Source organism: Mesocricetus auratus, unplaced genomic scaffold, assembly GCF_017639785.1.
Source record: "Mesocricetus auratus isolate SY011 unplaced genomic scaffold, BCM_Maur_2.0 Super-Scaffold_100057, whole genome shotgun sequence".
In the NCBI taxonomy this organism is placed as follows: Eukaryota; Metazoa; Chordata; class Mammalia; order Rodentia; family Cricetidae; genus Mesocricetus; species Mesocricetus auratus.
The window spans coordinates 2,443,411-2,468,006 of record NW_024429233.1 but is presented as its reverse complement, the minus strand read 5'-3'; the positions used below and the strand labels follow the sequence as shown (position 1 = coordinate 2,468,006).

The window sequence follows — 24,596 nt, the reverse complement described above, 5'->3', positions numbered from 1 at the left end:
CATAGTGATATCACACATGAGGAATGTTTGCAGGGTCTAGATGGTACAAGAAAGTGAGACCCTATCAAGAAGGACTGAAAAGCAGACAAGAGAAGTGTGAGTCCAGCCAGGGCTGGCACAGAGAAAGGAATAATTATGGGAGATGAAAGCCAAGGAGTAGAGTTTTGGCGACCAATATCCCAGGTGCACTCATGGAACTTGAATTTGCCCATTAAAACAGTCAGCAAAGAGCCCTAGGATCTCTTCCTTGGGTCATGGACGCATGCTGACAGCTCATAACTCTGACCACCTGAATGGTTTTCTCACCTGAGTTCCCTCAATCTGGGGGCTCTTACTTCTTGAAAAAGACAACTGAAGGTAGCTACAGTGTGTGCTTATGGGGCACATCGTATGAACATGATGCACAGCTTCATCACTTAACCTCAGAAAAGCAGTGCCATGATAGCACAGGCTAAAGTCAATTAGAAGTGGGATTCCCATGCCATAATCACCTCCTTTCACTAGCCCACACCTCAGACTCCATGGCTACTCTTGGTCTCCAGGCATCTTCTCCATCGAATCTCACCCTTTAGCTTGGAATGTCAACTGGATGCTGCCTGGTAGTATCTTGCTGTTTCCATGGTGATGCCTGTAAACAAATTTAGATCCTAACAGTGAGTGCTGTGTCATACTGGACACATTTGCCTCTGAGGTCTGCTGATTAGACAAATACAGCCAATTTTTCTTCATCCATTGTACTGTGGATTGATGATACTCTCCCACTGACCGTATCAGGTAAGGAATGAACCTTTAAAATATGTCTTTTGAACATTCCTCCTCTTATTTTTAGTATACATTTAAATCTTTATTGAATGGGGATAATATTGATGCTGACATAGATATCTCGAGGTGAATGTCAAGTTTAGCTTTAGTTGACAGTATGTATGTGACTTTGGACATACATTTTGCTTTCAACTGTGTTCTGTCACTATGCTCTGGTGTCTTCACTGTCGAGACCTTACAGGTCAGTGAACAAGGAATTAAACCGGGTCATTTTTGATGGTGTTGGCCTCAAGAGATACAAGAACATGAAGAAGGTGTGCAGAGATCTGGCAAAACGGACAGTTTCCCTCCACTACTGTTTCTTGCTTTTGTTCCAAAATCAGGTTGTTTAAACGTAAGGCTCATGCCAGTTATGGTGGCACACACCTAATTTCAGCCTGTAGAACTTGACAGGATGAAGGTCAGTTCACACTGACATGTTCTATACTGGTCTAAACCCACAATCACCAAAAGGATAATAAAATATGCACAGGGAATAACTGCCATATGTTGAGTTACTTGGATATCTCTAGATTTACATGAAGGAAAGTGAGAGAGGCTAACTGAGCTGTGGGTTCTCGTAAGGCAGGTATTGTAGTCAAAGGAACATTGAGGCTCTTCCATGGAAGGGAGACACATGGGAAATGGAAAAAAGGAGAACACAAAGTATGAAGGGTTAGAAAATATAGATAAAAAAGTAACAACTTCAGAGATGACCCTGAGGTACACAAAGGAAGTTGGAACAGAAAGTTGCAGATAGCCATAGATTTAAATCGAAAGCACATGTCATTGATATTTACCAAACCATGTTTAGTCAACCAGACTGTTAAGGTTGTTCTAGATATAGGTTCCCAGTCACATAAAGGAAATACTATTCTCCTCTGGTCCATGACCTTACACTCCCTTCATCCCATCTTTGGCAGCACTCTTCAACTCTCATGTAACAATTCCTGTAGGATATTCTCTGCTGGGGTTGAACACTCCACAGCCAGGTGTTTCCTGCACAATGACAAATGACATGTGAAAGTTTGGTGCGATTCCTCACCAGAAAAGTCATCAGAAATTAGCAGTTCCCCAGCAACTGTTTTAAGAGCCAAATTAACAGACAGTAAAACTGAGAAAACCTTATTCAGAGATGAAACCCCTCACTTCATTAGCAATCTGAAGAGGTCACTCGAAATAACTCCAAACAACAACAAACATTTTCAGCAGGTTGTATTCGTGAAGTCTTATACGGATATGTGATTAATGGCTATAAAACTATTAAGAGGTCACAGATGATACAAAGATTGGGAAGGGAATAGGAGGAGCTAGAGGAGGAATGGAATATTACCTGACTACATTAGTTTTCCATGAAGTTCTAGATGCATAATATCATGAAGGAACCTCAGTGTAGAGACAAGCATGGTAGGCATGGGAAGTACATATGACACCAGCACTCTGGAGGCAGAGGAAGGCTGATCTGTGGAAGTCAGGGCCAGACTGTTCTCTAGCTCACTAAGTAGAATAAGATATGCACAGAACAGTGATAATGTAGACAAGGCTTGAGAAGTTGTCTAAGGTTCTCCTATTTGAAAACACTTCTGACCTAGGACACAGATGTGAGGAAGTATCACAGCAGGCACAGCAGGGCAAAAAACTATGTTGTCTATACCAGAGCAAGGGTTAAAACAGAACATCTAGAATTCCATGCCCACACAGGAATGAAAGGCATCTCATCTAATGAGTGCCATCATATCCTGTACCAAGAATCACTCTGAATCCATTTGTTTGTGATATGTGAAGGAGCATGGATGATAGACTCTCCCAGGTAAGATAAACTGGCCACAACATGGCTCTTCACAGGAAACTACAAAGTTTCCATCTCACCATTTTCCCACTGTCTCTTGCTTCCTACAGATAGTTTCCAATGTGCACCTTTCTTTGGGACAGAATGTGCTCTGAGGCCCTCTGTGCCTGTGTTGAGGAATTCCACCCCTCAGCAGGAAGTGTGTGCAACTTCTCCAGGGTCTCTGCCCCAGCTGTGAGTTCTGCATGGCTCCTGCCATCAGACCCCAGCACTTGTTGCCAGCAGCTCATGGACAGTGCCTCCCTTTCCCAACGAGCTGGCATACACATGCTGACTGCACTGACTGACCAGAACCAGATCTCTACACCGGCAAACTCCTATCCAGGTGCTCTCCTGTGGGACCTCATAGGAAGCACTTCACTGTAACTGTCATTGACCAGAGCACCACACACTCCTCTTGGTACATGACAGTCCAGTATGACAATATTTTAGATCTCAATGCATTAGTCTCTTCCTGCCCAGCAGTGTTTGCCAGCTTTATCCAGGCAACACTGCCACATATACATAATCAAGGATACAGCCTGACACCTTCCCACCAGGCAGACAGCCAGGTTGTTACTATGACCCCAACAGACTGGGACCCCTGATACCTGGGGAAATCAGGTGGTGCCTGCAGGACAATGATGCTGTGCCCCACTCTGTAACTCAGCCCTCTGCCCTGCAACCAGAGACAGTGATGGTTTCCAAGGAGTTTCAGCCAAGGAATGTCCCATTACCTTCCTCTACCTCTGCCATCTCTAATCCCAGGTCTGCTCGAGCCATGCCAGACACCAGACTTCAAGGTTTGTACAGCCAGGAGGGCAAGGAGTATGATCTTTCAGTAGATTCCCACACAGAGGAAGAATGGGAATCCCGAGAGTATAGCTTTGCCTCTGGCTCACCATCCCCATCTTCAGTCTCAATAATGAGAGAAAGTTACCCTACAGTCCACAGATTCTACCCCCCTTAAACTCATTTTCATGTAACTTATAAGAAGTCTCTGAAATGTGGGGCTGGAGGAAATTCAGGGTTCTAGAAATTGTCAGGAGGGAGGCATTGGGTGTGATACTTAACCTCCTAGAAAAACTGAGCTTTCTGGGGACATAGTAGTAATGACAGAAACTGAAACAAGATAAAGGAAAGACACATGTAATTTTGGAACCATTACACTAGACGACCCACATAAGAGCAAAATTCCAAGGAAAGGAGAAACACTGTTCCAAAGATAAGGGGAGGGGTGATGGAAGACCAAAGGACAAGGGACCTACCTCTGTAAACTCGCAGTGGTCACTATGCATGCACACACCATACAAACACAAAGGAACACACAAACATCTAAGAAGACATGACATCATATGGTCACCAGAAACAACTGAACAGTACTATGTGTATCCACACAGAGGTGATGCACTTCTCACTCAGGCAGAGCTAACAGGAAGCCCCGCCCTAGTGCTGTAGGGGCTTCAGTGCTGAGGTGCACAGCAAGGAGGGGAGCAGCTCACTCATCTCACTCACCAGGCGGTGATTTCTTCTTTCACTCTTTTTCAGTGGTGGACATGGAGATGGCCCTGGGATTGACACTTTCAGACCAGATACTCTGTCTACTGCAGAGTCCAGACCTCTGCAATGCCTACATGCAGAATGGCCAGATAATGACACCATGTGTCTTTGGGGATAGCTCATTAACTGCCCCTATCCAAAGTCCTTCAGGATTCCTGACATGGCCTCCAGCTCCTGGGACAAACAGAGAATAACAACATGGATGAGATGACTGCTGACCCATCCATGCCTAGGAAGACCTATGAGTACATTAAAGAAAACCAAGATTCACCACTGCTCCCCTTAGCACACCCCAGCACGCAGCAGCCCCTGAACTACTCTGATGATGGAAGCCTGAGGCAAAAGCTAGGTTCAGATATTACCACCTTGGGAAGCACTAGTCTTGGTCTAGGAAACAGAGGGAATCTGCAGAGTGCCATGGTGTCCAGCATTGATTTTGAAGACATGACTACACTTGTGTCAGACATTCACCTTCCCCAACTCTTAAACTCCCTCACTGACCTAGTCCAATTGGAAGATCCCCCAGCAACACAAGCACAAAACCCCAGAGTCTTCAAGAGGGATGAGAACCAGGAAAGTTCCAGCAGCAGCATTTTATCAAACAAAGAGGTGAAAAAGAAAGACCAGAAAGCCTCTGATGTGCTTCATGGAGCTCCTCAGCCCAGAACCCAGTGCCAGGTCCTGTTGGAGGGAGAAGAGGTTGTGGGAATTGCTACAGTCAGTGAACGGACTTTTGACACCATGGCAAAGCACTTGGATAGCACAGATCAGAAATCTTCTCACAGCCACCCCAGGATATCTAGGGCACATGGCCAAGACAAGACCAAGAAGACCAAAGACAATAAAACCAAGAAAACTGGAGATCTGAAGCCATCTTGTCCCAGAATCAAGGTAGAAGAGAAGCTCAGCATCCCCAAGACCAAGAGGAAGAGGAATCCACCTGAGCTCAGGCAGGACAGCTTTAAGAAGCCTCGAATTCACATTAGCATGCACATGCTGGAGGCCGTGCAGGCCTTTCACCTACTGGGAAAGAAGAGTGACAAGAAAACGGGCATCTCCTACTTTCAGTCTCTGTCAAACTTCAGCAGCAACCAAGATCTCATGTGAGGGCCAACTACCACATCACTGTAGGATGTGCCATGTGATGAACCAGGGGCTGCTAAATCCCTGGGCAATGCTCAGAGACCAGAGAGCAGTGATAACACAGAGTGTCCACCTCCCTCCCTGTGCAAGCTGCCCCCACCTGGAAAGGTCAAGTTAGTACCTCTCCCCTTCCCAGACCTGGGCAAGCCTGAAGCCATACCTTTACCCAGGATGATTCTCTCCCTGACTTCGGGCAAGTCCACTGCAGCTATCACTGTGAGGCCACATTTCCACTCAGCTCCATCTACAACACTCAAGTCATCCCAAGCAGCTCCTGCCAGCAAATCCTTGGCGGCCTCTGAAAAGACAACAGTGCTGACTGCCAACAGAGCCAAATGACATAACATAACCAACAGCTTCCATTCTTGCACAAGCCCTTGGCCAGCTGTCCCTGGGCCTGACCCCTATAGAGCATCATCTCATCCTTCACTCCAGAGGGAGCTTGTCTCTGCTGCCAGGAACAAGGCCCCATCAACTCCCAAACCTCAAACCCAATATGTGCTGCCAGACTTCAGCCGCCAACCACTTCCATGGAGGAAATTAGACAGCCCATCAGAGCAGAGCAGAGGCCAGAGAGGGAGGCCATGAAGAGCTGGGCTCAACGGGAGTGACAGAATGCTGCCAAGTGCTCCTCTCAGGACAAACTGCATGTTTTTCCTTCATAGGGAAAATGAAATGGAAATTGTTCAATATTATGGCTATGCAATTTAAGTGCTGGCCAAGCCTTCGAATGCCGTGCTGGACATCATACACAAGCTGTGATATACATATAGACACACAGATATGTCTGATGTTTAAATGCTCTTGTGAATATATACACATGTAAGTGCATACATAGGTAAGTAGATTAATGTGTACATGTCTGGGTTTATATATAAATGCACAGATAGTTTCTATGCTTGTAAATACTTGAAGACGTTAAAATTGACTATAGAAACTAAAGTCATTTATTTCATCCATTGACTTTCCTCATAACTTGGCTATCATTAATCTATATTGCCAAAGCAAGAATAGATGTTACATAAATACATCCTGTGTGTTAAATCCCTGCAAGTTATTACTTAATGTCAAAGCAATTAGCCAAAAGCAGTGGTGGTGACAAAATTACTCTCCATAATTTTATTTTCATTACACTAGTTACTAAACATGGTATATTCCCCAGATTTTATGCTCTATAGTGACCACACTCCTGCTGTTACCACATTATCTCCCATTTTGAACCTCTCACTCCAGCCCTTTAATCATTAGTAGTCTGGGACAGAAGTCTTCCTGCAATTTCACTATTCCAGATATACATAATCAACACCTAGCTTGATGTGAACATAACTTTGGGTGACTCTCTTTCTGAGAATGGTTTAAATTAATTACTATGTTTACCTGAATTTATATCCACTTTTGAAAGCATCCATTTAATATCTTAATTTATTTTGTCTGTGTGCGTGTGTGTGTGTATGTATGTGTGTGTGTGTGTGTGTGTGTGTGTGTGTGTGTGTGTCTTTCCCCTGGATTGCTATGTAACACATTTGTGGATTGCACAAGGAGGACTGAATAGGACACCAATTCTCTGAATTCTGGAATTCAGTGACATTGAAAGCCATCATGAGGTCCTCTGACTTCAGCCTGGGGTCTGCAAGAACATAGAGTGTCCTTAACTACTGAGCCATCTCATCGAGCCCCAGGTGGATCTGAATACTACAAACAACACAACTTCATTTTCACTATGGCTGCAAGGACTTCACATTCTATGTATATCATGTCTCCCTCACTCTTGACAATGGTGTGGGACACCATCCTTGGTTCACTAATGTTCTGCACACAGTGCTGCAATCAACACTGATGGGCAAGTACCTCTTTAATAAATATATTGATTTCGTTGACGAGGTGTACATGAACCATGTGGTAGGGCAGTTTTGGGATTTGCAGGACCCTCCATACTGGTATCCAATCACTCTGGAAAACTTGCCATACACAGCAGCAGATTATATGCATAGTATTCTATCAGTGGTGTTTCCCATTTCATTTGAAGTTGGCCTTGGTTGGCAGCTCAAGCAAGTTCACTAGGTGTTTTCCTGATGCCTCCTAAACACTCTCATTTTTCAGCAAATCTGTGAGGACTGTGTTTTATTGCTCCTTTACTAAGAGGGTTAACTTATTTCTCATGATTTACATATGTTATCTAATTGTAAATAATCCACATATTAATCCTCTGAGGTATCAGTAGCAAAGATTTCATCCAGTTCTCTAACACATACCCTCATGTAACTCCTTTTCCTGACAATTAAATCTTTCCTTCCCCGAGAGACCATTTGGCATATCCTGCCAGTATTTCTGGAGTGGTTGGAGATTTCCTCCATTCAGGCATGTCCTTAAACCTTCAACTCTGCTGTGCTAGGATATAAAAGTTTCAGAGTTTCTTACACATTGACATTTCACAGGGTGAAATATAGGAAGATGAATCCATTTATTGATAACATGCTTTTATTTTCTTGACTGATATACCATAACTATGTTGCATCAGGGTAGCCTTGAACTCACATTAATATGCCTGTCATTGCCTCTGCTCTGCCTCTGCCTAAAACACTGCCTGTTATTCTGCCACAAGAGTTTTGGAACTAAATGAATGCTGCACTGTTCCCAGTGGAATCATTTTCTTCCTGAACATGTGGATTTCCAAGTCTCCAAGCATAATTTGATTAAGAGGCCATGTGAGAATCAAGGTATGGTTTGGTACATACCTAAAATCCCATGAGATTTAACTGCACATGTTTAGACCTGGAGCTCAACTCACATACTTGTCTTTGTTGTGAAAATCTGTGGCTCAAGCAGAGATCATAGGAATGCTTTCACTACTGCTGTAGGGACCTAAGTGCAGAGGTGCACTGACAGGAGGGTAGCATCTCACTTAACAGGTCTTGCCTTCTTCCTTGAATCTTTTTCAGTGATGGAAATGGATTGACATTTCTGGCCAGATGCTCCTTCTGCTTCAGGGGAGTACTCCTCAAATCCTGCACCCAGGATGCCCAGATGAGAACAACACCTGTCTATGGGGACAGATCCTCCAGAATTCCTGGCCTTGATTCCAGCTGCAAGCCTAGAACAAACAGAGAATAAAAACTTGCTTAAGATGAAAGCCTCTGGATGACTATGTGGGCACACACACACACACACACACACACACACACACACACACAAACACCAAGAGCAATAAGTACTGTTTTCACATCCAAATATGAAGCAGGTCCTGCACTAAACTGAAGCTAGTAACGTAACACAGAACCTATTTGTCAGTGTCAACTTGGGAAGTAGCAGCTTCTCTTAAGATGTTTCTATTTCAAATTATCCATAGTAAGGTTCTAGATGTGAATGGAGTCACTACAATGTCACTGAACATCAAATTCTCACAGATTCATGCATTGAAAAAATGCATACAGATCCATGATGCAAAGTTTACTGCTCTTTGTTATGAAGAGGAAAAAATTTCAGGTGTCAGTTTCATAAAATGGATTTTGTAAGTAAGTAAAATATTTCCTGACACATTTATATAATTTTTCAATGTACTAGTTTATTCTTTTCTGTGTATATTTGATGTTATTTACCATTTTTCTATAACTGTCCTCAACATTGTGACAATCTAACCTGTTAGGGGATCCTACTATATCTGTTATATAAGAATACCTCACCTGAGAACATTCTTTAAAAATACAGATTCACAGGCCTGGGAAGATGACTCAGGAGTTAATAGCACTTCATGCTTTTCCAGATTCCAGCACCCACATTGGGTGACTCAAAACTACATGTAACTCAGGATCCAACGGAATGCTCTTCTGACCTCTATGGATACTGGCAAACATGCACACAAACATCCCCTCCCGCCTCCCACACACAAGTTTTTAAACTCACTTTGTAACACATAGATTCTGGGTACACTTCTCCTTCTGTGAGGTTATTCTCCTAAGAGGTGCCTAGGAATCAGAAATTTTGAAGCCTTTAATTTACTTTTCCAGACAGGGAATCCTTGTGTATGCTTTGAGAGCCTCTAACTCTTTTTCCTCCTGGCTCAGCTATCTGAGTGCTGGGATCATAGCACTCTATCATCCATGTGATAAATTTGATTTACCAAATAAATCAGCACATACTTCATTTCCTCAGTCCATTCACATCAAATACTGTTCTGAGAACTTTGCTGTCATAAATAATAATCACAAAAATTCTAATAGATAATGGAGTGGGGATTGGATGGGGGTCTAAGGGGGTTGGGAGAGGGAGTGGGCATGGAGGGTAGGGAGAGGGAGCTGACACTGACTTTGGAAGCAAGCTTGTTTCTAATTTAAATATAAAATAAAATAGTGTTAAATAAAAATTCTAATAGATATCTCTCTTCATGCACTGTTTTCTGAAGATGATAAAGTCGGGGTACCTCTTTCCTACAAAGCAAATGTTTTAATAAACCTTGTCTCTCTGGGTACCTGCCAAACTACTGCAATCTGAGAATCACAGGGAACAGTGACAGATACCCAAAGTTATGCTAGTTATTTGAAAGGGGGTTCATTAAAAGATCCCCAATAATTGGGCTAGAGAACTGGCTCAGCATCTAAGAGCATCTGCTATCCTTATTGAGGATCACGGTTCAAAACACATTGAACACATAAAGGATTACAACAATCTGTATAAGTCCAGTTCCAAAGAATCTGGAGCCCTCTTTCTGGTCTCTTCAGGAACCAGCCACACAAACAGTTCACATACTTACAATCAGTTAAAACACTATAAAACAGAGCCAGGGATGATAGCATACACATGTAATCTCAGGACTGAGGAGACTGGCAGGATGATCTCTGTGAGGTTCAGACCTGCCTGGTCTACAAGTGAATTCAAGGACAGCTAGGGTAGTTGGACAGAGAAATCCTGTCTCAGAAAACCAGAAAGAAAAATCACTATAAAGTAAAAACAATTCTTATAAAAAGAGAGAATGCTAATAACCTGAAAGAGACTGGTGTTTGCCTGTGTCTCTATAATCACAGAAGCCACGATGCTTTTGAATGTACAACCCATAAAATGACTCCCGTATTTTCTGTTGTCTACCCCCAAGACCCACTCCCTGCAGCTCTGAGAGCAAAACTCAGGACCTCAAGTTGCAAGTGATCTTGCACTGATATACACCTCTAGTCCACTATTTTCTTATGCTTATCTAAGTTCATAATTGTGAGGGAGGAATAGCTCAGTGGTACAGAGCATGTGTTGGTTCCTTGGTTGATCCTAAGCACCAAACATTAATTGACTTTTTAAAGAGAACAAAATGTTCACATATAATAATCTAATGTATGACACAGTAACTATAGTAGCATCATATACTTGAAAAAATCACTACAATTTTAAATGTCTCACTACAAAAACAATTATATGAGATTATTGGCTTACTTAGCCTGATTTCACCATTTTATATATATGAATTTCAAAGTGTCATTTAAAATGCCATACATATATGCAATTTTTGTCAAGCAATCTTTTAAAATGTTTTAATCCGGACCCGAGCACGAGCCAAGCCTAGCCGAGCCGGGCCGGAGCCGGAGCGATGGGGATCTGGCGGGGCCCTGCGAGCATCCGGGGCTCAGGCGCAGCCGCGGGCCTGGGCGTTGGACTCACGCAGACAGCCAAGATGGAGACGTGGCGCTGTGTGAGGATGGGCTATGGCCGCTGTGTGGCGGGGCAAGGCCGGTACTCCATGTTTCCTTATCCTCTGAAGAGTTTGGGTCAAGATTGGACTACACCGTTGGAGGATCTGCAGAGGAACAATAAAAAGGAATTGGGAGTATTTATGTGGCCATAATAAAGAAAAAACGAAGGACCTAGAAGACAAAAACATTGCCTCCATGTGCGAGGACAGTGGGGAAAAGTTTGACTTTTCAGTGATGTCTTACAATATACTCTCACAAGATTTACTGGAAGACAACTCGCATCTCTACAGACACTGCCGGCGCCCAGTGTTACACTGTAGCTTCTGCTTCCCCAATATTCTGAAGGAAATCAAGCATTTTGATGCAGATGTGCTTTGTCTGCAGGAAGTTCAAGAAGACCATTATGGAACGGATATCAAGCCAAGTCTGGAATCACTGGGTTATCATTGTGAATATAAGATGAAGACAGGAAGGAAACCCGACGGCTGTGCCATTTGTTTCAAACACTCCAGATTTTCACTCCTGTCAGTAAACCCGGTGGAGTTCTGCCGCCGTGTCATCCCTCTGCTGGACTTGGACAACATTGGACTGGTGTTACTCCTGCAGCCCAGCGTCCCACGTGCAGCCTCCCCCTCCATCTGCATAGCTAACACACATCTGCTGTATAGCCCACGGCGAGGAGATATTAAGCTCACCCAATTGGCAATGCTGCTTGCAGAGATTTCCAGTGTGGCCCATCAGAAAGACGGTAGCTTCTGTCCCATCGTCATATGTGGTGACTTTAATTCTGTTCCTGGTTCTCCACTCTACAGTTTCATAAAGGAAGGAAAGCTGAATTATGAAGGACTTGCGATTGGAAAGGTATCTGGCCAGGAACAGTCTTCACGGGGACAGAGAATTTTATCTATTCCAATTTGGCCCCCAAACCTAGGCATCTCTCAGAACTGTGTATATGAGGCACCGCAGGTTTCCAGAGTAGAAAAGACAGACAGCGGTAGTGATCTGGCGGAAGCACAGCAGGAGAAGACAGAGGGTCTGATGGCAGCTGAAAACGTGTCTTCACGTCTCCATCACCACTTCAGCTTGTCCTCTGTCTATTCTCACTACCTTCCCGACACGGGCCTTCCAGAGGTGACCACCTGCCATTCCCAAAGCGCCATAACTGTTGATTACATTTTCTACTCTGCAGAGAAGGAGGACGCTGCGAGGGGACCAGGAGCTGAAGATGCTTTGGTTGGGGGCTTGAAACTTCTAGCTAGACTGTCGCTTCTTACAGAACAAGACCTGTGGACTGTGAATGGACCTCCCAATGAACACAACTCTTCAGACCACCTGCCTCTACTGGCTAAGTTTAGGCTGGAACTCTGACTCTGTTGCTCATTTATACAATTTCCTGTCTACTTGAAGGCTGTAAAGATATTTTTAACTGTTTGCATGCTGTCCATTTTTTTGCTGTGGGGTTCAGGATTTGCTATATGCTTGAAACAGATTGGAAGAAACAAATTTACAATGTTTTTTTTTTTTTTGCTTTGTACGAGACAGGGTTTCTCTGTATTGTTTTGGAGGCTGTCGGTCCAGCCTGGCCTTGAACTCACAGAGATCTGACTGCCTCTGCCTCCCTGGTGCTGGGATTGAAGGCATGTGCCACCACCACCCGGCACAAGTTTTTTTTAACGAAATATTTTCCTGAAATGTCTAAACACTTTATTGTAAAAATATGTAAATAACTTCTAAGTCCTGGTAAAATCAATAGCATTTTTAGAAAATGTAGTTCATCTCCTTGGCCATCCAGATGAACCTAGTGCTTTCCGGTGGACCTGTCATGACTTGCAAGGCTCAGGTTGTTGCCTTGTCTGGAGGCTGAATTTCACTGGGAAAACCCTGTGCTTGTTGAGAGCTCATCAGCTCTTAGATGTCACTGGGCCGTTCATCCTTAAGTGTCCAACCCAGTTAGCTTCTGACAGGCTCGATGATGCTCTGGAGTTGTGGGGCACACTGACCCACTTCACTGCCATCCTGAGCTGTGGGCACACCTACATTGTGTTAGGTCCCTCAGAAGAGGGCAGGGCTCTCAGCCTGTAACCTTAGTGTTTGGGAGGTGGAGGCAGGATGAGCCATTTAAAGTCAACTTTAGCAGTTTAGAAAGTTTGAGGCCACCTGGGCTACATGGAACCAGGTCTTAAAAAGATAACAAAAGCCATTTGGTGATGGCCCGTGCTTTTATGGTCCCAGCACTTGGAAGGCAGAGGCAGGCGAATCTCTGAGTTTGAGGCCAACCTGGTCTACAGAGTTCCAGAACAGCCAGGGCTTCACAGTGAAACCCTGTCTTGAAAACACATGCAAAAAAGAGTCAGAGGCCTTTATATAAGCCCACTCCTGTCCTGTACTGGGTGACCCCAAGGAAAGAGATGCCATGCATGTACATGTTGCCTGTATATGGGAGACAGGCAGGAAGACCATCGCATGTCCAGGCTAGTCAGGGCTACACAGCAAGACCTTGTCACAGAGACAGACAAAAAGATGGCAGATTCTGGCTTGTACTCTGTCCTCCTGAGTTTCCCTTTGTGTTTAATGACAGTAGAAGGTCCTCGGGTCAGGAGTGACATTTTGTATAAGTATGAGGAGCGGTCTTTGGAAGGAAGCAATAGCTCTACAGCTCTTTGTCCTTTGTCCCCAGTGCAGAAGCCAGAGTGTAGAGTGGCCCAGCTTGTGCCCAGGAGCCCCGCACGCCACAGCCGGCTAACTGTTGGCTGCAGTGTTGAGCATTCTGGTGCAGCGGTGCAGCCATGTGGCATGGCTTACACTGTCCATGAACCCTCACAGCAGGTCTGATAAGCCCTGTACAATTGTCGAGTTAAAGACATAAATGCAAGTAGAGCTCCCCTCTGTTTTCTAAGAAAGTAGAATCAGATTACAGGCATTTTTACTAAGTCCTTACCATGCAGTCAATTACATTTTCTACTGTGAGTTTCATTAATAGAGTTTTAAATTAGACAGTAAGTCTTGGCAATTTAAATTGTAACTCACTGATGACAGTTATTGTAGGTCTTCTAGATGACTCTCTCAGAGGTGTAGATGCAACAGCATGTACCGTGAGTACTTCAGAGAACACAGGCTTTCGCTGGTTTTCATGGACAGCAGTGACCACAATGCCTCGATGCCCAGTTTTCAGTGGTGCTTTGTGGAGTGCTAAGGGTCCTGAGAATTACAGTGGTAACTGTCCCTTTTTAATATTGGGGGGGAGATTTGAGTGAATTAGTATAAACATCACTGTTGGCAAGCTAACATTCCTGAAAACCTGTGTGAAAGTGTTTATATCCTGATGAATATATTATGAGTTTAGGCCCATTTCATTTACTTCACTTTGATACAGTTAACCCATAAATTTCTGTTAGCTCATCAGTGTTAATATGTGATCACAGACACTTTTCACAAGCTTTTAAAGCTCCAGTAAAAATGACCTATTTTCCTTGCCGTTATTGACAGAAGGGTTGGCAGCTCCTCTGGGCCCTGGGCCCTGTGTTTACCTTCCAAGCACAATCTGATTCAGCTGACTGCAAAAGTCGGATCTCACAGTCTGAAGTGTAGTGTAGTGTAGTGTAGTGTGTGTGTGTGTGTGTGTGTGTCTGTCTGTCTGTCTGTGTGTGTGTCTGTCTGTCTAGAAGCCAGAGGTAAGCCCTGGGTGTTGTTTCTCAAGAGCCATCCACCTTTTATTTTTAAGACAGGGTGTCTCACCAGCCTGGAACATACCAAAGTGGGTAAGCTGGCCAGCGAGGCCGAGACTCACCTTCATGTGGGATTACATGTGGATACCTGGCTTCTCATGTGAGTGCTGGGGCTCACACTCAGCTCCTCCTCTAACTGAGCCATCGGCCCAGCTTCAAGCTGGCCAAGTCTTAGATGCAAAGGGAAACTGCAGAGTAATGATATAGTCTACTTTTTGCTGCACCCTTTGCCATCAGGACAATAGGCATGCTCAAAACCTTGTCTCTCAGGATTTAGCATCTGCTAGCTTTTAATCCTTGTTTTAAAAAAGTTATAAGGCATCGAGTCCTTTATACTTTGTCCCTGTAAGCTGTAATAAATTATATTTGCACAAAAAATGTTTTAATCCAACCACTCTTGAGGGGGGTGAGTTTATGACCAATTGATGAACATAGCCAGTTCCTGGACAGCCTCTATAGGGAGACTCTGTCTCATACAAGAGATCATGTATGTATTATTGAGTTCACATGTTGTGTTCCCCAAGGGCACTTTCTCAAGCACACTCTGATGGATGCTAAAATATTTGCAGGCCTTTGTAAATGAAACACATTTAGTGACCATCCTGTAATGTTATCAGCCTGACTTCAAACACTAAATCATATGTGCCTTACCATGTCCTGTGCTGCTTAAGATAAACAAGACACACAATTATCACACAAAGACCTACAGAACCTATGTTTCTTAAACAAGCATGTAGTGCTGTTTGCCCAAGTTTTACTAAGAATTCTTTTTCTCTTTAAAAGGTTGCATAGTGTCTGAAAATCCCTCATGGAATCCATTACCCTCCCTGGGGAGCAGAGGAGGGGATCGAGTGGGTTGTGGGGTTGGGAGGTTTGGGAGGCCAGGGGAAGAGCAGAAGCAGAAAGAAATTGAGAGTAACATGTTAAAAATAAAAAGAAAGGTTTGCTTAGTGTTCACTAGTGAAAACCGCTGCTTTCTCCCAAGTTAGATCCAATAATCATTAGAAATTAAGCGCAGTGTCTGGAAAGAACAAAGGGAACCTGATCAGGCTGGACTCGGCCTTTGGGTCCCAGATGTACAGCCATGAGAATCATTTTTTTTCTTTTACCATACTGACAGAAATCAATGCCGCCAGCCTCAAGGATGCTTTCTGGGTGGGATGCAGTAAAAGAGGCCTGTAAACTCTAATGCATCTGGGGCTGAGATAGGACTATTACATTTCTGAGCACAGTCTGGGCTACATAGGGAGACGTTGTCTTCAGAGGGGAAATATACATTTAAAAAGCAAGTGCTCTGAGGCCAAAGACAGTTAAAGCTTCTCACCCTTTTTACTCATAGTTAAGAGACCCGCAAACAAGGTGATAAAAGTACCCAGTAGCTGAAACAGAAGTGAAATCCTCTCATCTTTACACAATATGACTAGAAATAATATGAATGAATTCTAGGACAGCCAGGGATATGGGAGTCCCTTGCTTAAATAAATAAATAAATAGATAAATAAATAAATAAGAGATAAATAAATAGCAGAGGTTGTGGCAGATTCCTTCAGTCTCAGCAAGCATGAGGCAGAGGCAAGATCTCTGAGTTTGAGGCCACCGGGTCTGCAGTGAGTTGCAGGTCGGGCAGGGCTGTGGAAATCCTGTCACAAAAAAAAACTGAAGAAAAACAAACAAACAAGCAAACCTCCAAAGGGCTCCTAAAACCTCACTGCAGCCATTACCTCCGCTATTTCAGGCCCATTTCGTTCTCCCTAGTACCCAGTCTCCCTGCTGTCCTCTCCATGACAGCTTCCCTCCTATATTCATGTATCCTGACCGGTAACTCGACTGTAGCAGCCTGGAGGAGACAGCAACTGAGGAGACCGCGATAAACAGACTCCATCCCACACAGAAGCAGCCACTTCGCTCGCCCTTCCCTGGGCCACAGAGCTAAACACAAGGCACTTTTCCTGCCATGGGCCGATGGCGATCGATGATGTCAGGCAAAGTGCAAAAGCCTAAGTCTGGTCGCGGTCCACTGATGTCCCTGCAGCAGGTCTGTGTGTGCACTGTGCCTACCTTGTTTCTTGGGCACAGTGGATTTTTCCAGGGGAATTTCAACAAGAAAGAGTCTGGTGGCTGAAAGCTGCTGAATAGAACAAAGAAAGGGAAGGAGTGAGTGAGGCCTGAAGTAGATTTCATGGGAGTGCTCGGGAAGAGGCCAACAATGAAGGGTAAGTGGGATGGGAGACACGAAATTGGGATGGGTGACAGTGTAGAGGTTGGGGAACTGGAAGCTGAATCAGGGATACCTGTCACTACAGAGTCCCTAGACAACTTCCAGGGAGTTGATTCAGAGTACACAACAGCAATTGAGGCCCTGAGTGTGAATCGCCCCACTCAGTCTGTAAGCTGAAATAGATGTCAGGATGAGTGTGTGATATCCCAAGGGAGCTAGTGCTGCTCAGGAGAACGAGAAGAGGTGCATCCAAGGCTGTTAGCATGTCCTGGCCACTGCCTTCCTGGATAACTATTTCTCCCCTCCATGTTCCTGGCTTTTCAGCCTTCCTCTTATAAAAACCTTCCTAGGCACAGTATCACAATCCAAAGCCGTTGGTATTTGAACAGAAAAGAGATGAGCCAGGCAGGGAAGGTAAGCATGCACCGATGCAACGGATCAGTAGCAAACAGATGTCTCCATGATGGCCAGCATTCAAAGATCTTATGTTTTATATGCATGTTCATGTCTGTAAGCTGCACACGTCCATACTACTGCTTGAATACATGGTTACAGACAAGACAATTAATTTTGTGTCTGTATATTATTTCTCTTCCACAAACCCAGGATCTTTAAGTACATTCCTCAGGTTATCTAAGGCTTCTCTAAGAAAATAAATAGTCTGGCTTGGTCCATCTCTGGAAAGCTGGCCATTGTCTTGTGAGCTGCAAGGACAAGCCATCTTCTTCTCCCTCTCTCTTGTTATATCAGTTTGGGTATGTAGTCCAGGCAGCTTTCAACCATTAATCTTCCATTGCAGCTTTTCTAGTGCTGGGATTATGGGTGAGTGTCAACATTCTAGGCTCCATTTTTTAGATAGTGGAATGATAAGTTACCCAGACAGACTTTAAATTATGGGCTCAGGGCATGCTCCCCTGCCAACCCCTTCAAGTGCACACCACTGGGTTGACTCAGTTCTTCACTCTATTCCCACCTTGGTTGAAGTTTCTGCCCTTGGACTCCATATCAGGTCTTTTCTCACAACCAGGTGAGCATAGTGGTCAGCCAGGAAAGTGAACATCACTTAAACCTGGGGACCTCCATTTAACCTCATTCACCAGCACAAAACAGTGTGGATTCTCAGACCTCCACCCTTCATCTTCCTCTGGAGCTGAGGCCTTTGTTGTCTTTGTTCCTCCTGGTCCAAGGTCAGCTGGCTTAGCCATGGCCTCCTTCCTGTCATCCACTCACATGTGGTTGCCTGTCCTCTCTGTTGTTACCATCGAGTACCAGACATCCTGTGCCTCCTTCCAGACACTTAATCCTCCACCAATGAACTCACTAGGAATCTGGGGAAAGGATTTCTCAGGTATCTGACAGCACTCCAGCTTATTCCTGACTGACTCACCAAACAGTGGTATTACTTGTCCTTTCCCTTCAATTGAACAAAAAAAATCTTCCCCTATCCAAAAATATTTCAAAGCTATTTCCCCTTGTTCTCTCCTAATTCCCTGCTCTAGACTAGGAGAGAATCTCACCTGAAGCACTGTAGATCCACAACCTACATCCCGTGTCCCCATAGCACTCTGCCCTGGCCTTCTTGGCAGTCAGTTTGTCTATATCTGAGTTTGGAATGAGTGTATCTGACCCCCTGCTCTAACACTAGGTAACAGCTGAATAACTTGATAGCTCCATTTCCTGTCTAGGTGACCACAGGCCACTAGGTGAGCATGGTTATTTTCCAATTCCATTGGGTTATTTTTTTGGGGGGGCTTTTTTGAGACAGGGTTTCTCTGTGACTTTGGAGGCTGTCCTAGGACTAGCTTTTGTACACCAGGCTGGTCTTGAATTCACAGAGATTTGCCTGCCTCTGCCTGCCAAGTGCTGGGATTAAAGATGTGAGCCACCACTGCCTGACTTCCATTGGATTCTTAGACTTTGATTACTCCACCCCATGGCAACTTGAAGCCCAGAGTTGTGTGCATCACACTTGCCTATAATCCTAGTTCCAGGGACTTTAACAGCCTTTTCTGGCTTTTGTGGACACGTGCTCTCTCTCTCTCTCTCTCTCTCTCTCTCTCTCTCTCTCTCTCACACACACACACACACACACACACACATATATACAAATAAAACAGTAAATTAAATCTAAAAACAGCTGAGTGATGTACCTTCCTCCCTGACAGCCCTTGTGCTGAACTCATACAATTTATTCTGGTAAGTGTTCCCTGGGCCTGACTCATGATCGCATCCTCTCTACACACTCTTACCATTGTGCAGTGCTGACTTTTAAGACGTCTCCTGAACTGGTTCTTTGCTGTGTCACATCATTTTCCATGTCTCCTGTGTCAGGATGCAGTCCTCTTCCCTACCATTCCCTGCTCCAAGTTTGATGTCATGCAGACTGCGTGCATGCAATTTGCTGCCTGTCTCATTCTTTGCTTTCACTTGGATGTCACTTCCACATTAGAACCTTTCTCAGAACTGTGAAATTGTTGGCTTTACGGACGCTGTAACGATACGCGACACACAATTACGGAAAGTGAAACTAAGTATTTTATGTAGAAAATTACTCACAAGATACCAAACCCCGAGAAGCCCAGCAGATCTCAGCTAGCGACTGGACCGGAAGCCGAACTCCAGGAAAAGAGAGTGAGACTTCCTGTGCGCTGTCTTTTATGCCTTCCCCCCGTAACGCCCCTAGCCATGCCCAAAAGTGGGCCTGGCTAGTGACGTAGTTCCGCCTACGTACGTATACGTCTTTACGTCCAGCCGTATACGTCTTTAGTCCTGCCTAAAGTGGGTGTGGTTAGCGGTGTGGTAAACCGCCCTTTTATTACCTCATCTGTATGCGCCTCTAGTAAGTCACATGTTTAATGGCGGCATAGACTTAGTAAGTCACATGTTTAATGGCGGCATCAGACTTCCTCCTACAATTCCCCTTTTAGTCTAAAAAAGGACAAGTAACTTGTGTCCATGAACAAAATGTATCAAACATCTATTCTATCTAAACCTAAACTTATCTTAAAGAAACACCCAAATATGAACACCTCTTTCCAATCCCAACTCTAAAATAATTGAAAACTAACACTAACAGGTGTAATCTTATAATATCAATAGTAGGGAGAGGGGGCGTGGAATTCTCAAAACTACTTCCTGCTGAGATGGGACGATGATAATCTCATGGGGACCTGTGAAAAGAAAATGTTAGTATAACGAAATCTGAGTAGATCAGACAATTCAGATGCCTCCAGTCGAATCAGGTGAAGTCAAGGAAGTGGATCCTCATTCTCTTTCGGAAGCAGTTGAAGATTGCTGTCAGGAAATCCCTTGTTCTCTGGAAAACTCAAACATTACTGTTAACAAAGAAATAGTTTAACTTTCCTATGTAAGCATACAGAAGAGGTGACAATAGGGAAGATGGAAAACCTGGAGGAAATTAGACTGTTCAGAAAAAGAAATCCATAGATAACAGTCCCTCATTTTATTTCTTCTGTCTTATATCAATGGCTCTTTGACATAATACAGAAATTCTGAATTGTATTTAAATAATATGCTTGGGTTTAGAGTAGGAGAGTCAATCCAACTCCAAAGCCAGCTTCATTTAAATGAATGGGAACTGAGGTATGTGAAGAAATAAAGATAAAGGTGTACTATGAAAAAGCAATATAGAGAGATTTAGACTTTGATACCACACAGTGTGTGTTTGATGGTCCTCAGGGTAGCTATTCATTCTTCTACAGGAATCCATGTGTCCAGTATTCTTTGCTGAGTTTACCTGTGAGGACAAAAAACAAAACACTTCTCTTTCCTTTTAGGAGGTCACTTTACCCATGGTGGACTATGAATTTGTAGATGGGCTGTTATCTTCCTCCTCCTGAGATGTTTTCTGTTCTGATCGAATTTTAATTAATTTTGATGGAACCCAAATCTTTTCTTCTCCTGTGGAAACAAAAGCATAACCCCTTCCCCAACGTAACACATATCCTGGTTTCCAGACTGAGGTCATAACATCCTTAAAATACACCAGTTGGTTCAGTTCAGAAGTCTTCTCTGTAGTCCAGTGTCTTTCTGCTGCAGTTTGTCCTTTTTCATCAGCATTAAGAAAATTCAACGTTAGTAAAGCATTGTGTAACCTGTGTCTAGGTGTCTTTGTTTTCCCTGGCTGTTTGTGAAGCATCTCCTTTAAGGTTCGGTTAGACCTTTCAATTATTGCTTGTCCTGTGGGATTGTAAGGTATACCAGTTACATGTTTTATATTATAATATTTGAAGAATTGTTCCAATTTACTGGAGACATATGCTGGACCATTGTCAGTTTTTATTGTTTTAGGTATACCCATAACAGCCATTACCTCTAAGAGGTGTGTAATAACAGAGTCAGCTTTTTCAGAGCTGAGGGCAGTAGCCCATTGGAAGCCTGAGTACGTGTCTATAGTATGGTGTACATATTTCAAACTGCCAAATTCTGGGAAGTGAAATACATCCATTTGCAAAAGTTCATTTCTGTGAACACCTTTAGGATTACAACCTGCTGGTAATGGAGTTTGAGTGTACAATGAGCAACTGGGACAATTTCTTACTATTTCTTTGGCTTGTTGCCAGGTGATAGAAAAATCCTTCTTTAAACCTTTGCTGTTAACATGGTGTTTCTTATGAAATTCTGAAGCTTCCAACACATTACCTACTAATAAACGATCAATTTCATCATTGCCTTGTGCCAGAGGACCTGGCAGACCTGTATGGGATCTGATGTGTGTTATAAATATATATAGGATGAGTCCTGTTTCTGATGATTTCCTGCAATTGTAAAAACAATGAGGTTAATTCTGTATTATCAGGAACAAATTCTGCAGTCTCAATGTGCAGGACAACTCTTTCTGCATACTGAGAATCCGTGACTATATTGAGAGGCTCTGTAAAGTCTTTAAGTACCATCAGAATGGCATATAACTCTGCCTTTTGTACGGAGTTGTAAGGGCTTTGAACTACTTTACTTATATTTCCTGATTTATACCCTGCTTTACCTGATTTGTTTGCATCCGTGTAGAAGGTAAGAACTCCAGAAATAGGTGTTTGCCTCACGATACATGGAAGAATCCAAATTGTTTTCTTTATGAATTTGATTCTCTCTGTTTTGGGATAGTTATTACTAATACTTCCCAAAAAGTCACTGCAAGCTATTTGCCAATACTCATTATCCTTCGATAAGGAGGAAATTTCCTCATTCGTTAACGGTACAATAATTTCAGCTGGGTCTTTCCCAGTCAGTTGACGAAGCCTTAATTTACCTTTTAATATCAAATCAGATATCTTTTCTATATATGTTTTCAATTTTTTATTTTGTTTATGTGGCAGAAATACCCATTCTAGAATGATGTCGTCCCTCTGCATTAATATTCCTGAGGGGTATTCTCTAGATGGTAAAATAACCAGAATACAGTCCAGATTTGGATCCACACGGTCCACATGTGCTTCTAATATTCTCTTTTCTACCCATTCTAATTCTTTTTCAGCCTCAGCTGATAGTACTCGTGGGCTGTTTAGGTCTTTATCTCCTTTTAAAGCCATTTTCAGGTGTTTTAAATCATGCCCTTCTACACCGATAATCGTCTGTAATTGAGAGATTTCTCCTAATAGTTTTTGAAGATCATTAAGAGTCCGGTAACGATCTCTTCTGATCTGTACTTTCTGTGGTCTAATTTTCTGAGCATCTATTTTATAACCTAAATAGTTAATAGAATCTCCTCTTTGTATTTTTTCTGGGGCAATTTGTAATCCCCAGCGAGGCAGAATTTCCTTTACTGCCTCAAACATCTTTTCCAAAGTATCCTTATTTGAATCAGACAATAATATGTCATCCATATAATGATATATTAACGAATGTGGAAATTTTTTACGAATTATTTCTAGAGGTTTATTCACAAAATATTGACACAAAGTTGGACTATTTAACATACCTTGAGGTAGTACCTTCCACTGGAATCTCTGTACCGGACGGGAATTATTATAGGTAGGTACTGTGAAGGCAAACTTTTCTCTGTCGTTTTCTTGTAACGGTATGGTGAAGAAACAATCTTTTAAGTCTATAACTATAATTGGCCAATCCTTAGGAATTAGAGAAGGTAACGGCATCCCAGGTTGTAGAGCCCCCATAGGCTGAATTACCTTGTTGATGGCTCTATGATCAGTAACCATTCTCCACTTACCAGACTTCTTCTTGACAACAAAAACAGGCGAATTCCACGCACTAGTTGATTCCTCAATGTGTCCAGCATCTAGCTGTTCCTGAACTAACTTCTCCAAAGCCTCTAACTTCTCAGATGTCATAGGCCATTGACCCACCCAGACGGGTTCATCTGTCAGCCATTTTAATGGTAGAGCTTTTGGTTGCTCTGTAGGTTTGGCACTAGCATCTTGCTTCTGTACAGCCTGTACATTTGGCATCTGTTTTCTGTACTGTCTTACTATATTCTTACTACCACTAAGAGCTTGTCTATAATTCCTAGCTGATACAGGAGGAATTTTAATCTGCGTATTCCATTGCTGGAGTAGATCACGACCCCAGAGGTTTATAGCAATATCTGCAACGTATGGCTTTAACCTTCCTCTCTGTCCTTCTGGCCCAATAAAGTCAATCCATCTAACGCTCTGTTTAACTTCAGATAGGGTTCCGATCCCTAAGAATTGAACATTAACCTCTTTTAAAGCCCAGTTTTGTGGCCAGGACTGCTGATTAAGGATAGTGACGTCACTTCCGTTGTCCAGTAATCCGTAAATCACCCTATTATTTACCTTAACCGGAAGTTTGGGTCTATGATATTGTATAGAAGTTTGCCAAAATATATGTTTTGTATCTCCACCTGATGTAATTGATTCATCCTCTGGAGCTAATGTATTATCCAGTGCCGTATTATTTACAATGGGCAGTGGATCTTCTAATTGTCCTGGGAGAGGCTGTCCTCCACTGTCACTGGGAATGACCGGATAATCTTCCTCTTCGGGGCTCCATGGAGCCCCGGAATCCCGTTTCCCTGCTGTAAAGATCTACCTTGTCTGTCTATTGTGGAATAGCATTCATCAGTCCAATGGTGCCCCTTCCCACACCTCCTGCATAGACCAGGAGGCTTAAGCCTTCTGTTTGATGCATTCCTGGTAAAAGCATTATTTCTAGGAATGCGTTGTCTACAGTTCCTACTAAGATGTCCTATTCTACCACAGTTAAAGCATGTTGGATCTTTATGCCTATTTAAATTCTTTGAGATTGCCTTCCCTACCCATGCCTCTATATCATCATAGGTAGGGTATTTGGCATCCTGGTGCCTCCTCAAGCCTGTAGAAATAGCTTCACCTACCCAAGCTCCTGTATCCTGACTTTTACATTCCAGGTTCGCTGTATGCAGGACCCATTCCTCCAATGGCGCTGATCTTATTTTTAATGGCCAAATTACCTGCCTGCATTGAGGATTCGCGTTCTCATACGCCAAAGATTCTATAAGGAGACGCCTGGATTCTGGGTTCGCTACCTGTACCTCTACTGCTCTGGATAATCTCTCTAAAAATTCAGTGAACCTTTCCCTTGGGCCCTGTGATACCTTGGTGTAGGGTTGCATTATCTCTCCTGTTTCACAAACCTTATCCAAGGCATTTAACGCAGCTGTACGGCACAAA

General features: G+C 43.4%; 1 protein-coding gene and 1 pseudogene across 1 annotated transcript; both read left to right on the top strand.

Annotated features, from left to right (window-relative positions):
- The first annotated feature begins 969 nt into the window (after positions 1–969).
- Positions 970–5,296, top strand: LOC121136292 (annotated as a pseudogene).
- Positions 5,297–11,131: 5,835 nt separating this feature from the next.
- LOC101827459 (protein angel homolog 2-like) lies at positions 11,132–12,399 on the top strand. Its single transcript, XM_040736507.1, has one exon. It carries the CDS (start codon positions 11,200–11,202, stop codon positions 12,370–12,372), a length of 1,173 nt encoding a protein of 390 aa, XP_040592441.1. The 5' UTR covers positions 11,132–11,199; the 3' UTR covers positions 12,373–12,399.
- The last annotated feature ends 12,197 nt before the right edge of the window (positions 12,400–24,596 follow it).